A 17,105-nucleotide genomic window follows, 5' to 3' on the forward strand; every position below is an offset into this window, starting at 1 on the left:
TGTGTGTGATGCCATATTTCTTTTACAGGTGAATGCAGTCTTCACAGTAAATAAGAATAAAACTATTGATATCCCAACTTTATATTCCAACAATAAAATAGTTACCAGTGATTCTGTGGATTGTACTTGTCATTAGTCACCAAATTGGAAGATACTTGTTCTGGTTTTTTCAGCTCTGTGGGGTTAGGAGATCCCCTGAGTGTCCCAGTTAAATCCTGACATCCATTTAAGCTGCCTCGAGTGTCAGGGAGGCCTGGGAGCTCTGTGCAGGGCTTGTGCCCTGCAGGAGGAGTGATGGGTGTGCATGTGCTGTGTTCTCAAAGCCAATACTGCAGCTCAGCCACCTGCAGAACAGGGAACTGACCTTCTGGGTTCTTACTCACAACTCTCCATAAGCTCTGAAGTACCTCAACATGAACTCAGTAGATCTATAGTAGCAACAGCCAGTTTTCAGTGACTTCTTTTAACTTAGAAGTGAACATGATGTGAAGTACTTTTGCTAAGCCTCCTCATTCCCTTAGTGCTCATTTAATTCTGTAACCCCCCAGGAACATCTGCAGCTTTGCCCTTCCAGTTATTTACTCACCTGTGCTTTAAATGAGAAAACTGTTCAGTATCAGCCTGGTTGGTAGTTGCTGTATGATGTAACTACAGGTATCTCAATTACTATGTAATACTCTGTTTCCAGTAATGCAAACGCTTGTAATTACTTGAATAAGTTTTATTTAAACTATGAATACTTTTTTTACACTTAAGGAATATTTAAATGGAAACCTGATTGCATTTTCTGCTATATCTTAGTGTAAGTCAAGGCCCGTGTACAAAACCCAAAGCTGTCTTATCCCTCCTGACTTGGTTATTTTTCTACATTCAGGATGTAACTTCTTGTTACAAACTTCTGCATTGTTGAATATTTTCTATCCTTTTATAGTCTCTGTTTCCATCTCAGTGCTACTCTTGGGTCTGATTTGTAACCAATGTAATCTGCATTATATACTGTCCTAAACTAGAGCCTAGGCAGACTCGTGAAATAGCAGGAAACTGTCTTTGTCTTTGAAGCACTACAGTACTTTCTTTTTGTGTCTGTTAAAATAATTGTGCCAGGAAATGCATCTTATACAGCCACTCTGGATAAGCAATATATTGTACTGTAAATATAGCAGTTGCTGTCACAACCTGGAGTTCAAATGTCTGGATGGTAACTAGTGCCTGTCTAATATACCTTGGAAAAGAGCATAGGCCTTCCTCCTATGGTGCTGTTACAAAAAACTATTACCTGTTTTGATTCTGGGAAATTGTGAAATATGGTGGACAAAATGTTCCTATGTTCCATTGAGATCCAAACGGTGGGTTTTGGTTTCTCTGTAAGGATGTCCATAAAACTCACGGGGTTTGGGTTTCAATGTGATTGTAAATAGGTAAAACTGTCTGTGTGTTTGTGTCTGAAACTGAATTCCACGTGGTGATCCTAGGATGGAGAGGGAGGGAGAGGGGATGCAATCAGGTGCCACTAGTTTTTGCTGACTGAAACCCACTGTAAATTAGTGAATGGTGTGAATTGCAGCCTGGCTGAGGTGTTGGAAATGAATGAAAACTCTTGGGATCGGCATCAGCCTCACATGAATGACTGAATAAATGCAATAAACGGCTCATAGTCAACACTATTATTTTGTTCATCACTTACTACAGACTTTTTTTGTTATAAATTTGAGTACATTAATTATGTAATTTGTAAAATGATGCTGTAGTGGAGACCTTGCTACAACACTATTAAAAAGCTTTCCTTTTTGTGAGATGAGGTTTGTAGAATAGTGAGATTCTTTCGTACGTTGAATCTTCCTGGTGATGGGAATGCTGGGGTGATGTATCTCACTGTGAGCTGGTACTTGGCTATTTGCATAACATGGCAGTTCTGTATATTCTTTTGGCTAACTGTAAATATAAATGTTTCATAATAGCTTAGTTGAATTTTTGAGGTACAGCTGTTTGTGTGAGATTAGAAAAAAAGTTTATTTCTAAAAACTTGTAAAAAAAAAAAAAAGTATTTTCAATAAAATTCCCTACCTCACCTCTATTGTGCAGAAATGATCCCATTTTCCTATGTTTAATTTTCCCAACTTCATTAGTAAACACTAAGATCACCTTCAAGTTATTGGTAAAACATTGCTAGTTGTCATCAAATCATTCAAATAAGGGAATGCTGGAAAGCCTGAAGTCTTACTTGTTTCCTTTATTTCCTTTACATTGATCAGGTATTTGGTACCTGAAAAGCAAATTCCAGACATTTTGTGCTATCTTAAGCTGTTCCTTCTCCCTACCTTGGGGGCAGAGCCTGTGCACAGCAGTAACAGTGTGTAGTGCCTGGCCAGTCTGGTGGTGGAGGGGATTTCATGATTATTTCTCTTTTCAGCAGTGAGGAGGTGGGTGACAGTGCTACACCCTGCATTCCTCCTCACACCACATGGGGTAGGGTTCCCAAGCCTTTTTTTGCAGGGAAGGTGACTGGACAAATACTTTCTGTAATTTGATGTAAATGCACATAAGCATAATCAGTTCTGAAAATTATTGTCTTGAGCCTGGAAGTTATGCCAGACTGAACTAGCAAGTTAATTCTCTGAAAGGCTTAACTTTTTACACCTTAAAGAGATAATTAGTGCCAGGAGTCTTCTCTCCCATTGTTACTGGGAATGTTTCTCTGGCTTCTGAAGTAGATATAACAAATCCAAACTAAATTTATAAGCTTGAAGCTCAGTGCTTGGGTTTGATTCCCCTATATTGCTGCACTTGTAACAGCAGCATTGGTGTTGCCATAGTTCAGACATTGTGTCCTTTGACAACACCTCTGAAATTTCTGAGCTGTCCCATGGTGCAGGTCCCTGTGGGAAAGGAAAAACAGGGGAGAAAAGGCACTGGTGTGTGTCCTGAGGACCCTTCCTTGGGAGAAGTCTGGTTCTTTGCCTGTATGCAAGAACCAGAGGTTTGATAGGACTGTGTAGAAATGAAATTGGTTCCCACTGAGCTATGTGGAACAGCACCAAATTTAAACCCAGATAATCTGAAGAGCCTCTTGTGTTTTCAGGGACCAGGCTCTGCCTCCTTGGTGTGTATTTTTAGATGGAAATTTTTACATCCTACTGCTGGTAGTAGTTGCAAGAGCAGTGTCTGCCTGTGGCCCCTCCCCTCTGACAGGAGCCATGGCTCCGTTCCCGTGTGAGAGGAACACTGAATGCCCCTGCAGTCACACCAGGACAGGGCTGTATCTTCAGCTGCTGAGGTTTAAGCTCCAAATCTCGAGGAATCCTGCAGTCACAGCAAGTGCTTGGCAGGCTGCATGCACTGTACTGGGTCCTCACTGGATTCACAAAGGAAGGCTGTGGTCTGTAATCCAGCAGGGTTTGCCCTGCTCTAGCACTATAAATAATGAAGCCAAGTGTGACCCTGCTCACTGAGTTGCTCAGTCTCATGGAAAAAGCCAGTTTTCAGGATTTCACACCCTCTCCCCTTGTTACACTGGATACCTGTAATTAGGCACCTGGATTTTGGTGTGAGAATCTCTGCTGTCCTCAAGTAAGAAATAAGCAAATTTAGATGTGTTTGTAGACTGCTCCACCAGAGCAGCTCAGCCAAGCCACCCAAGGCTCCCCAGATTAACACAGGGCTTGGTTTGGCTGTGCTGGGCCCTGAGCTCTGCTGCAAGCACAGCTCTGATTAAACTGAAATACCTTTGTTGCAAGGGCTGGCCTTAAACTGCCACCTCATTCTTGAAGTCTGGTTAAACAAAAGGAAAAATGTGCTTTCACATTTTGATTAAAAACTCAGGTTCAAGTTTTACAAACCTCTAATGACTATTTTCAGTGTAATTAGCTGGATTAAACCTGACTAATTGCAAATAACTGGTAACCTTAATATTGGAGAACTTTAACAAGAGATGTTGGTTTTGCTTACAAGATGTGTATAAGAAGGGGGGTTTGTAATGCTGACCTTTATTTAATTAATTACCTATTCTAGAGCATTCCCATTCTTTCCTTGCTTATGACTCTCATCTCAGTTTCATTTCATGCTAAATAAACCCTCATATTTACTTTGCAGCTTTGTTGAAGACTCTACCTTAATCTGAGAACATCATGGAATGATGTACATCCCACTAGAGCTCGCATGCCCGGGCTCCTGCCTTTACTCTGCAAGCTAATTTAATGTGAAGATACTTTAACTTGATGTTGCCATGGATGTCTGGCATGAGCACCAACCAATATTTCTCAAAAAAGGACTGTTAACTGCTTGAACTATGAAGATTACTGTGATGTTAGGATTTCTCTTATACTGGCATAATGTTCTGTCATTGTTATGTGACATTATACCCACAGGAACTATTAATAAAGAATTTTCTAGAAGTACTGATTTCTCTTTGCTTTTATGAAGTCTAGACTTAACTCTCTGAAGTCAGGCTACTGGAATAAAATAAAGTTTGAAAGTTATTTAAGATGTTTAGCACTCTGAGGAAATTTGGTTTTATATAAAACACAGAACTTCATTCTTTCCCATTTGTAAAGCACAAACGTTCCTGTTACTGCTGGCACTGAATTCAGGGTCTTGGCTTCTTGAGAGCTCAGCTCTGAACAGTTGTAGGGCTGAGTTTTATTGCCTCTCTTCCTGGAGCCTGGGTGCTCACAAAGGCTAAAGATTTACCCCATTTTGATAGGAAAAAGCCTTAGCAAAAGGACATTCTAAATACTAATACCTGCTTTTTTTCTTTATTAATACTTAATAATGCTTTTAGGATTTTATTTAATTTTGTACAGTTAGTAGTAGCTAGTTCTACTAAGTGTAAAGACCTTTGGAGTGCAGAGGAGCTCTGTTCTATGTCATCCAGTCCCAGACAGTGCTCACTGAAGTGGTCAGAGAAACACTTCAGGTTTTCAGTGAGTATCAGCACTCCAGGGGACAGTAAGGAAGTCAGAGCCAGACTCTGCAGTGCTAGCAGTGACAGGACAAGGGACAATGGGACAACTTTACCTCTAAGACAGTCTTCAAACATAAAATCACTTCTACCATGTGGGGGTTAAAGACTGGAGCGTGCTGCCTGGAGTGGCTGTGGAATCTCCATCCAGCCATGCTCAATGCCAAGAGGACAAGGGCCTGAGCAGCCTGCTTCAGTCAGCCCTGCTCTGAGCAGTGGGGCTGGACCAGAGCATCTCCAGAGCCCCTTCCAACCTCAGCCTCCTGGAACCTGAAAGTGCCCCAAAAATGCACTATTTCATTTAAAACAGGCAGTCCCATGGTTTAGATCATTACCTCTTGCATTATCACCACAGTATCTTTTGGAGACACAGGGCCTCAGGAACACAGGGCTGATCTATGCATGTAAAAAACTTAACTCACCAGCTAAAAACTGAAGTGCCCATCCATTTAAACCAAAGGGCCCATCTGACTGAATAAAAGCCTCAGCACATTTTGTGCCAGTAGATGGCCTGAGGTTCCTGTGGGATCACCACACTCATTTCATCTCCTAGTTGGAGTTACCTGCAGAGCTCTCTGCCCCTAGCTTGTGTTCCATAGGATTTTACAGACACTCCAGCTTACCTGGCCTGTCACATGCCAGTGATGGTGACTTTATTTTTCCTTTAAGTCTCTCCAAATGCACCACAACGTGGCCTTGTGTTCCCAGTGAAGGGCAGGCATTGCAGAACAGGGACTCTTCAATGACTCCTTGAACACAACTGCTCTCCAGTATTTCTGCTGTCACGTTAAAGTCCAGTTCCTTCTGGTCTTTTTTCACAAGTGAAAGTCTTTTCCATGGAAAACACATGCTCATTTGGCAAGAGTCTTGAAAAATTCACTGTCTTCCTTTCACAAAGGGATGGTCCAGCAACTGCAGAGCAGAAGGCCGTTCGTGTTGATCTCTGCATTGAAGGTTTCATTAATCAGTACATAAAATTAATATGTGTGCTGTGATGGAATTGTAAAAACCTAACTGTGAAGCCTTTTAATTATTATTATTATTATTTCTCCATTCACTACTCAATTTTAGGGGTTTTTTGATAAAGCTGATAGAAAAGAAGGGAGGCTTGAAGGGAAAAGACTGTTGGAATTTATGAATGATAAAACGGAAATATTTTATTATTAAAGTAATCATTACTTATTCCCCTGAATTCCTTGCAAGTCTTCGAATAATTCTGCTTATTTGGCTATTTCAGGTGCACCAAAATTGTATTTAAGAAAGGTGATAATTATCTGTTGGAGCCTGTCAATCAGATTGTCCTGGCATCTCTAATCAATATCATGCACTTTAAGAAGCCCATGGCTTTGTTTAAAACAAAAACACCACAAAAATAATGTGTGAATGCTAATGGTTTGGGGTTTTACAGAGAGAACTTTATGCTTCTAGTAAGTATTATGTTTCAAGTAAGTATGTGTTTCCTGGAATGGCATAATAATTTTCTGGACTGATAATAGATTTTTCCACTGCAGAAGACAAGAATTAGGTGCAAGCTCCTCCATTTAGAATACTGTCCTTGAAACAACTTGTCTGACACAGACCAAATTCAAACAATACTGGAACAACAAAGCCCAGCAAAGAAATCTATCAAATATTTTGTCCAAAACAGTGCCATGTTTCTGCATGAAAATTATAGTGGAAGTAAATGATGAGTACAAGGCCTATAAAAAGAGAATCTGTGAGGTTTTTAAATACCATTATAAAGAGCAAAACTCTTATATAGACTTTTACCTAAAGGCTTTCCTGAAGTGCTGAAAAGCCTATGCATTTAGAACAACATGTACCATAACCTAAGCTCCCCTATCTGCAGCACACAAACCAGGTGCATTTTCCCTTTCATTCTCCAGTTCAAGGCCCCCATACCTGGTCAAGCAGGCGTGCACAAAGTCCACGGCAGCGCTGGAGAAGCGATCGGGCAGGGGTGGCATCAGCCCCCTGTGCGCCCCGATGTAGAACATGGCAGCCACCCTGTCCATGGAAGCCAGAGGGGGTTTGCCTGTCGCCATCTCGAAGACGGTGCAGCCAACGCTCCAGATGTCCGATTTCCTGCCATAGCCAGACTCGCTGATGACCTCAGGAGCCATCCAGTAGGGGGTGCCGTGCACAGAGCGCAGCAGCTCGCTGCGGGTGCCGCCGAGGCTGGCCCAGGCCAGGCGCCTGGCACAGCCAAAATCAATCAGCTTTATTACCCCGGTGGGCATGAGCATCACGTTATTGCCTTTGATGTCTCTGTGGACCACACAGTTGTCATGTAAATATGCAACCCCCTGTAGAATTTGCTTGGTGTATTTACACAGGACAACTTCTGGCAACGGACCGAAGCGATTCAGAATACTGGAAATGGAGCCACCAGGAACAAACTCCATGAATATGCTCAAAATGTTGTCTTCCAGGCAAGTCCCTAAATAAGTTACAATATTTACATGCTTCAATGTCTTCAACAGATCAACTTCCTCATGGAACTTCTGATACTCCTTTTCAGTAGTGAGTTGATCTGATGTATCCAGAACCACTTGTTTTACAGCTATTAATTGTCCCTGGCTTGTCAGACCGCAGTACACCTACAGTGAAACCAGCACTTATCAGAGCAAGACACAAGATAAAACTTGAGCATTTACTTATTTTAAATGGAATCTTCGTGCTTATCATGTTTCATGTATCACTGTACAAGCCAAAATATTTAACCATTTGTTGACTAGGACAAAGGCTATTTTTGACATAAGGTGCAGCTCAATGACAACCAACACATTTCATCATTTTCAGCCATTAACTTACCGTGCCATAGGCTCCCTTCCCAAGGACTTCTCCTCTTGTCCACATGATAGGATCTTTGGCAGCTAAACTGCTTCCTGGTAATTTAGTAGATTCATCAAAGTTTTGAGGGCCATTTTCTTCATTTGAAGCCAAAAAGGCTTTGCTGTAACTCTGCTTGAAAGATGATGGTCAGTGTGGGCAGAAAGCAGAGAGGAAAAGACAGGCTTCATTTGGCCCCCACTTTATTCAAAAGGAGTAATTTTTTCTGGCATGACTTTGCTTTACAGAATTTTTTATATATAAATTGCCCAGGTCATTGATAGAATTGCTATACTAGGTAAGACTGTATAAATATTTTCAAGTATATATCACAAGAGTGCATAACCAGAAGGTTACAGCATGACATCTTCCATGATGGCAAGACAGAAGAGAAGTGAAAAGAGCAGGATACACTCTCTTTTTGGGTCTCATAGGTACAGTTTGTCAAGCTGAAGGGTGAATATAGCTCTACCATCATGCTCTAAGTAACACATGTAACACAATTCTGATGAAAATAACAGGCCATGACTTCCCAGGAAGAAGAGACTGCTTCTGATAGATGGGAAATAATTATCCCATCTAGCCATGGATCTCCCTGGGAGAAGTGAGAAAGGAGCTATAATTGGCACCCGTGTCTGCAGAAGCATAAGGGAATGTATCAATGTGTAGTGAAAGACATTTCCTTATAAACTTGTAATTTAACTAGACAAAGAGCTAACAGCATCAAGGAGAAGCACCTTAGCAGGTGAAGGCACACAGGTGACTTGGGGGCCAAAATCTGAGCCCTCTGAGCTCCAAGTTTTGATTAAGCATTAATTAAACAGGGTAAGTCTGGCTGATAAACCAATACTTGTGGTTCATAACCATAAAAGTATCTGCTTGCACTCAGAGATTCAAAGTAATTGCCCTTCTGGATATACAAGACTATTTGTAGTGTATTTTCATATTCCTTAGCTGCCCACATCTCCAGCTCTCACCTTGCTCAAAACCTTTTAATACAAGCTCTTCAATGAAAACAGCCTGTTCTCTTTATTCACCACGATTTCTCAATTGATAAAAGCCTTGGCAGCTATTCCTGTCATGCCCTAATACCTTCTGGCTTGTGTCCTGACATGCAGCCCTTAACACAGATATATTCAACAGAGCTTGGAAGAATTAATGGAAAGCTGGCCCCAGGAAAAAGACTTGATAAATCTCTTTAATAAGCACCTATTTCCCATTTTTCATCCAAACTGGTGTGGAATATTGTAGCTATCCAGGCCACAACAAAATATCACTCAAATTATTTAGCAAGTTACAAGGAGAAATTAGTTTTACCTTCTCTAGAGCACTACTGATTATTGCTCCATCTCCATGCATCATATTTTCCTCTTCTTCACTCTGTGTGTTTTGTATTTTAGAACATGTATTTTTTGTTCTTGAAGAGTTGGTGTCTTTTTCTTCAAGCATTAGCAATTCTTTGGCCAAACAACAAAGCAACTCATCAGTCACATCCTCAGTATCTGACCAGGAAGAAATGTTTTGACTTGTCTGGAAACTGAGGCTTTTGGCATTTCTTGTCCAAATCACTGAAGGCCGAGCCAATTCATCTGCCAAACCACTGCTTTGAGGTGTGTTTGCCCAACTGTGATCTAATATTTCTGTAGGGGACTGACATTCCGGTCTATCTGAAAAGGGCAATTCACATTTATTGACAGACCTGGAGTCCTGCTGTGATTCCAGGCCTCTGCCACCATCCATATCCCCCCTGCACTGGGGCACACAGATGTTCTGCTCTGCTGTTGTCAGTCTGCCAACACATCCTCTGCAGTCTTTGTCACTGACCTGAAGGAGATCCTGGCTGCAGGCAGCAGCTCTCTGATGGCTGGAACTACCCTGGCTGTCTAACAACTGCTCCAAAGAAACTTCTTTAATAGTTGAGAGGTTTGAATTTGCAAACATTTCATTTTGCTTAGTTGACTGTGAAAGCTCTTCTAAAAATGTGAGCTGATGATCCCTATCTCCATGAAACAATGTTGTGCTACTTGAGGTGTGTGTTTGAAAATCCAAGTCAGAAGTTGTTCCATTATCTTGCTCTGTGTTGCTGTCTCTCAACTTGGTCCTTCTGTCCTTAGTGATTAAATCTTTCTGCTTTTGTTTAGAGCCAGGCATGGTTTTCTTTGGCTTGGAATGTGTTTTCTTTTGAGTGTTTCTGACTCTGCTTTCTCCCCCCTTAGTGCAGGTAGATCTGCAGGTGCAGCTCCCTGCTGGAGCAGAACAAACACCTTTAGAAAACCTGCCCTCATGCTGAGCAAGGTCGCGCATGCGGGAATAGACAGGAGTTCCAAACATTTCATAAATACCTGGGCCTTGGTCATCTGAATTTATTATTTTGAACATGTCAGTGTATTTCAGATCTACAAAATCTGAAGCAGAGGGTGCACGTAGCAGACTAAGTGGAGTAACATGTTTCTTTAAGACAGCTGAATTTTTGCAACTGCAGGAGCAACTTTGCTTTTTAATTTTCTGAGCACTCTGAGCAACATGGCCTTTGTGTCCTTGAGTGGTTTTTTTCTGACACTTCATGGAAGTCTCAGGTTTCACTTTTGTCAGTTCCAAAGACATAAAAATCTGACTTTTGGCATTTGATTTCGTGGTAACCTCATCAGAAGCAATTATTTCTTCCGATACTCTTGTCTTGTTATTAATTTTAGATTTTGATGAATGTTTATTTCTATTCATCTTTATTTTATTTTTGTCATTTTCTTTGTGAGCAAGAACATTGAGGCTCTGAGTAACATGAGGAGGCAAGGTACAGACAACACCCTTTTTTGTGGCAGGTTGTTCAGCAATGTGTGGTTCCCTGGCTGGCTCTTGGTCAGTGAGTGCAACATGAACAACAGCTACAAGCTCACTTTGGCCCTCTGAGGTTGCTTCTGACATTGCTACATTTTCTGTTTCAGATTCAGAGAGACAGACTTGATTTTCTGACTGTTTTCTAGATGGAGCTTGAGCTTCTACTCTAGGAATTACTGCAGCTACAGAATTATCTTCTAAGTCTTGGTAGGCCTCTATAATTTCATTTTTACAGGAAGAATCTAAATCCTGATTGCAAAGCACAAAGGTGGCACTCTCAGCATCTTCCTGTGCTTTATAATCCAGCATCCTGTCTGTAGCATTTTCCTCTTCCAGAGCAGTGCTACAGCAATTCTCTGCTCTGTTTTCCTTATTGCCAGCTCTTGGGGCATGGCTGTTGCTGGACACTGTACATGTTGTCTGGGCTGTAAACATGCCACAGCTCACCAGAGCATTGCTTGTGCTCAAGTGGGGATGACTCTCATGGCAGAACCTGGCTTGGCTCAGATCAATGTTGTCACAAACCACTGAACACTGGAACTTCACCTGCTTCTTCTTCTCAGTGGGGATTGCTGCATCAGCTTCCCTCCATTTTAAATGGCTTTGGGTTTCTTCCTTCTGGTTGTTGGGGTACTTATCACAGTTATTAATGCTGAAGTAGTACAGGTCCTTCACCAGAGTAAACGTATCAGAAATTGTGGCCATGATCAATTCTGACGATTTTTCACCGTGCCTGTTCAATAAGTTGTCTAACTGATACTGATAAAATTTAGTAACTGGTTTGATAGGCTGAGGAATAGAGTTCATGATATTTAAAATACTTTTGATGTTGCTGCTTTCATTGACAATATCATCCTTTAGAGGAGCAAGATGAATTGTTCTTACAGGCTGATGTGCCAGTGGTGGCAAATGAAACTGTAATTTCCATTAAAAAAACATTAATGATGTGCTATACCACAGATACAGATAAAAACTGATCACTAAGAAACAAGTAGTCTTAGAAAAAAAAAAAGAAAATTATTATTCTTGTATATATTCCTAGATTAAACCTCTTATTAAGTAGAATTTCAGACTCATGAGAAAAAACATTTTTTTCACATTAATTTCATTATTTTTCTCAGATCCAGAACTATTTCTAAATATTTCTTAGTACAGAAAGCGGGATTTTTGTTTTTAAGGCACAAGTCATTCTCCATGATTTACAAACAGTAAGTTTTGTCCACATGCACAAATCCTCTTGTCAGTTATTAACTCTGTCTCATGGCACTTCACGTGTTTGCTACAGGAATTCAAAGGCTGGGCAGTGGCTTCACGTGCCAGAGTTCCTGTCTCACTGTGCACTCTCCCTGAATGAGAGCACCACTCTAATGCTGATATTTAAAGTCTTTTTATGTAACCCTCCAATGTGTGCTGACACCATTAATTATATTCCCAATGGAACTAGAGCTCAGGTAAGCAATTTTTCAAAAGGAAAACCAGACCATTATAACAGAATGCTATTGCATCCCTGGAGAAAACAATTCTAACAAATTATTTATAGACTTTAAGATAAATTATATTAAATCTAAAGATATACATCCATAAACCATGTTAAATGACCACACATTTAGCTCACAGTTTTAGGCAACCTGGAAGACAGCACAGTCTCAATTTTCAGTGAAGTGAAATGGATAAAACCAAAGGCAGCTGCCACAGGAGTCTGTTGGGTCAGGGATGTGTTTTACTATTCCTCCCTTCTCCCCATCACATTTGTTGAAAGGTACCTTGTACATTTGAAGGAGTACAGATCAGAGAAACTGAGTACTTTGTTTGGACTATTCAGATGAACAGTGAGAATGATTTTCTGAAAATAGTATTTCTGTTCCTTATTTTATAGGAAATGAATATTTTTATGCAAATGAATGCAATAGAAGTAATCACATAGTCATCTGCTCTGAGTGCTCATTTGCATGTCTATATTCAACATCAGTTTGCAATCTGCAGGAAATTTTTGTTTGCATTCCAAGGACAAACTGAGGTTTGAACATGCCAGGAAAAGCAATGTTGGTTTGACATTCACAGTTCTGAAGGCTTTGTCCAGCCTGCATGGCATCAATGTGAATGCTCAGCTTATCCCAAAGGATACACCTCTAGAAACCACCAGAGCCCAAGACATGAAATAAAGCTGCATTAAATCACACCAAGGTCAGCTAAATTATTTTTCTTAAATATTTCCCTTCATTTGAAATTCTTTTTTTCCCATAACCCTTTTTATAATCCTGTGTCAGAACTCTTGCTCCTACTTCTATACTTCTCTTCACTTTTTTCCTGTGATCAGTTGTATTCTGTGATGGGCTCACTCTGATTCAAGGAGTTGAGTCTTTTCCACAAAAGGCTATTAATCAATATACATGAAGGTCAAATTTATTTTTTTTCGAAATACAATCTATTTAAAGTGGTGTAAAATACTGAGATGTAAAATTATGGATTTGTTTCTAGGTACAAAAATTTTGCCCAATCTTATTTACATTTTTCACAAGATCTCATGTCAAATGTGTTTAATTCTAAAAGACTATTTTTAATTTGCTAACACAATAAATTTCATCAATCATCTAATAGTAAGACTATTCTAGAATTCAGCTTCAATTTTAAATTACCATTTAAAAGAAGTGTTGGGGTTTTTATCAAAACTAGACATCTAATTTAACATATAGGATGCATATTTTAACTAATTTGCATATTTCTAAGTTTTATATATTTTTGAACTTTGTATCTTTTATCTCCTGAAGTCCCTGATGTAACATCTTACTGATCTGTTGATATACACCTCAAGATTTGCTGACACACACATATAAATAATAAATGTAAAAATATTTCACATTCTTAAAAAAACCCCAAAAACCAAAACACCTGAGACTAAGCAAACTACCTAAACTACTTTTGTATTTCTATTTTTAAGATTTTGAAAGGATATAATACTTTTGCCAGTGATCATTTCATAGATAATGTCCCCTTACCTCAGATTTCTTCTTCCTGGTTTTTAGCATTGTTACATTTAACCCTTAAAAATCAAAACAAAGGAAATATTAATTTGATGTTCTTAAACAGACTACAATTCACATTTATAAATCAATTTCAAACTGTAGTGTTCAGGGGATCAAGGATCTGTCTCTGGTTGCAGGACTGTGCTATAAATCTGCAGTGCAGAAAAAAGTTGTAGGTGAAAACACTGAATTTCACAATTCCATTTTCCATAGAAAACAATAAAATACTATAATTTTTAAATATTTCAACACTAATAATTTAAAGAAATACTTCTCAATTGTAGATGTTTGCTAACTACAGTATGTAGCTAATTAATATTGCCAGTATGAAGGAGAAAGATGTCACCACTCTAGGTACAGAGAATTACACTCCACATTTGTGGCTCATTACACAGAGTACCAGGAATGGTGAAGTTTGTCTTTGCTTCTCTTTATCTCCTTCATTCTACACACACAAATTTATAATTAAAGAAGAGGGTTTACAAGGCTGCAGTCTTTCTGAAAACAGCAAAAGACATAAAGGCAATATGATAACTAATATATAACTTTATATAAAATTTGTAACTTTTAAAATTGAACTTACTTTGTTCTATTTGTGCTTTTATTATCTGGAAAGTATCCAAATCCAAAACTGATGTTGAAATGTTAGATTCTGGGCATGAGCTCTGTAGCAGAAAGCTGAAGTCAAAGCCACATCCCATGTTCTCTTTCTTTGAGAAGAAAGGTAAGGAAATGTGATGTCTCCTGGGTAATGCTGTCTGACTTTTACTTGGAAAACATGCCACTTGTTGGTCTGGCTGCGCTCTGGATGTTGGTGCAATTTGGCTAAAAGGCAAAACAAAAATAACCAAAATACAGAGCAAAAATAAGTGGAAGGAGCCAGTTCAAACAATCATGTAGCTGGTGAATGACATGACCAGGAGGTTTGTGAGATCCCAGAATGCCAAAGTATCTTTTCTTTATTTATCTGTGAGGTTGTGGCTCTCCCTGGAAATAGCAGACTGCAATGCAGAGATTGACTAAGAGTGAGAATGAATGACAAACAATGTTAACCAAGCAACAAGAGAAATGTAAAAACATATTGTTCACCTTCCCCTTCTTGACAAAAATGGATTGCTTCCAGTGTGTGGCTTTTATGAATCATCAGGAGAGTGTGTCAGAAGAATTCAGACCAGATGTGCCTTTGTTACTTACAAAATAGAAAAAATAGAGGCTGTGTGGACCAGCCTCAGTATTCTGCCACCTGTTTTCTGAGGAATGAAAAATGTGGAAAAAGATAAATACTGTGAGTGAAAAGAGGTACAAAAGTACAGTCTAAGTTGATCTTAAAGCTGGATGCAAGATAATTATCTGTGTTTAATAAGTCAAATAACCACATATCATGGGGTTTTTTGTACTAAATGATTTGTTCACCTAATGCAATACCCTGCCTCCAGCAGTGGCCAATAATTGACATTGGGAAGAGACAAACACTATACAACATATAGAGTTGTATATAATGTCTAGGAAATATTTTTCTTATTCAGACTATAACCTTCTTTGTTCCCATTTGTGCATACCCAAGAACCAATTAAATACTGATGCCTCTTACCTGTTTTTTCCTAGAGCTTTGTCTGACTGAGGCATTTCTTCCATTATAGTGTCTGCATTCTGAAAAGCAACACCACTTCCACAACCTGCAGTAATACATCAATATTTGCATAAAAGCAGTTTAATTCTACAGTTTAATACATGGCAAATGCAGTGATTTTGGGGCATTAAAATATTATTATAAAGAAGTACAGAGAGTAACTATCAGGGAAAAAACAAGAGCAAGTTATCTTTGACTAATTTTTGTAATTTATTGAAATGTGAATGCGTAACTTTGAATTCTTTTTATTTCTTTCATTATGTTCACCTGATAAGAGTAATTGTAAAAACATCAACCCTCTTTTCCAAGATTATACTCCAGCTCTAACAATACCATAAGATGACAGTGGCATAAACAACACAGAACAATCCCAAAGTGCAGACTTGTCAAGAAGAAACATGAAAGAGTTAAGTCAAAGGATTGGGAGTTTTGAAATTCTAGAAAGCTAATACTTACAAGAAAATTAATCCCAGTTAATAGTTTCGATGGATCTGAGAGTCTTCCTGAAAAACACAGTCAACTTCAGTTTTTCAAATGACAAGAATACAAATTAAAGACCGAAATTAGAAGCCAGCACTCTTGATGTCTCATGCTAAAGGCCAGATAATCCATTACGATATCCATCCCATTATGTTCACCTGATAAGAGCCAGATGGTGAACTTCTACGAATTTCCCAAATTCTTTTGGATACACAAAAACCCCCTTCAAAACAATAACTGAAAATTTTCTGTAAAAAGGCAGAATCTTATAAATCTTACCTGGTTTACCAGGAGCGAAAAGGCAAAGATGCGCAAGTGAAAGAGAAGTTACGGAGCATTTTCAGCTCGCAGCTGCCTTCCTTGCTGGCCAGCGAGGAATTCGACGGCACTCACGCACCCTTTGATTTTATTTTCGGCTGTTTTCCCGAGCTCGGAGCATACAGGAGCCCTTCCCGAGGCAGGCTCCTCTGCAGGCGCTGCAGCTCCACGGGCTGTTCAGTTTACACGGAGTCGCCCAGGTAACCCCCTCACCCCGGGGAATCTGGCTTGCAGGGTTTAATCAAAGAGCAGCAGTGACCTATGAAAACAAACAGAGCCGAGCTAAACGGCAGCACTTCAGGCTCTAATCACAACTTCTCTCAGCACACAAACCATCTACACAAACTATTTCTATCTTACGTTTACCTCCGTTTATGCTTTTAGTACCTGCTGTGTTTCCACGTCATTTTTACTTCACACTCAGACCCCTCACGAGTATTTGTATTCTCCTTTGTAGCCGAAAATTTTAAGGGTATTTCCTCTTCTTTTTTAAGTAATAGACTGAGCTAAGGGGCAAGACAGGATAAAAGAGATATAGTGGGCTGAAGCTAAGTTGAAAGGGTGTTTAAGGGAGCTGCTTTGCTGGATGCCAGAAGGATTTGTCGCCGTCCCCCGGGTGACACAAGCGAGGGAAAGGCTTTGGATTAGGCCGGGATAAGGACACCACTGCGGGACACCTCAGCCCCCGGCTGGCTGACAAGGGCTGGGAACATCTCAGGAAGCCCTTCGGGCCTGGCCGACGGAGCCGGAGAATCTGTGGGAGATTCGCTTCGGTGTGAAGCGACTGCGCCCGCGGAGTCCCCATGAGGGGTTGCAGCCAGCCGGGAAGGAGAGAGGCCGGGCGGGCAGCAGGGCGAGGCAGGAGCCCCACGGGGACGAGCCGTGACGGACCGTGAGGGATCTCGGGACAGACGCGTTGTGAGGGAACACCGAGCTGTGAGAAGAAAGCGGGCTGTGAGAGAGCCCGGGACAGACGCGTTCTCACGGAACACCGAGCTGTGAGAAGAAAGCGAGCTGTGAGGGAGGTGCA

The 17,105-nt window shown here is 40.2% G+C and overlaps 2 protein-coding genes across 9 annotated transcripts in view; one reads left to right on the forward strand and one right to left on the reverse strand.

Moving 5' to 3' along the window:
* The window catches only part of CCNT2 (cyclin T2), a 25,349-nt gene extending 20,971 nt beyond the window's left edge, over positions 1-4,378 (forward strand). For 6 of the 7 annotated variants that reach the window (XM_033064463.2, XM_033064464.2, XM_033064468.2 and 3 more), the window contains one exon: positions 1-2,088. This exon is cut by the window's left edge. Coding sequence is in view for 1 of the 7 variants with exons in the window: in XM_033064465.2 (XP_032920356.1) it covers positions 4,090-4,112 (23 nt within the window). In the remaining 6 variants the exon portion in view is untranslated. Of the gene's footprint in view, positions 2,089-4,089 lie in introns of those variants that run through there. The other variant, XM_033064465.2, reaches the window with a different exon arrangement.
* A 149-nt stretch (positions 4,379-4,527) lies between these two features.
* Positions 4,528-16,803, reverse strand: MAP3K19 (mitogen-activated protein kinase kinase kinase 19). 2 transcript variants are annotated; one of them, XM_033064454.2, is made up of 10 exons: positions 16,463-16,803; positions 16,037-16,334; positions 15,734-15,780; positions 15,239-15,323; positions 14,231-14,472; positions 13,621-13,664; positions 9,107-11,539; positions 7,772-7,921; positions 6,860-7,557; positions 4,528-5,900 (listed from the first exon to the last, which is right to left on the reverse strand). In XM_033064454.2, exons 4-10 carry the CDS (start codon positions 15,280-15,282, stop codon positions 5,834-5,836), a joined length of 3,678 nt encoding a protein of 1,225 aa, XP_032920345.1. In that variant the 5' UTR covers positions 15,283-15,323; positions 15,734-15,780; positions 16,037-16,334; positions 16,463-16,803; the 3' UTR covers positions 4,528-5,833. The 2 variants fall into 2 exon arrangements, with proteins under 2 accessions (XP_032920345.1, XP_032920344.1); XM_033064453.2 differs by having other exon boundaries at positions 7,772-7,924.
* Positions 16,804-17,105: the final 302 nt, after the last annotated feature.

Source organism: Catharus ustulatus, chromosome 7 (assembly GCF_009819885.2).
Source record: "Catharus ustulatus isolate bCatUst1 chromosome 7, bCatUst1.pri.v2, whole genome shotgun sequence".
NCBI classification, from domain to species: domain Eukaryota; kingdom Metazoa; phylum Chordata; class Aves; order Passeriformes; family Turdidae; genus Catharus; species Catharus ustulatus.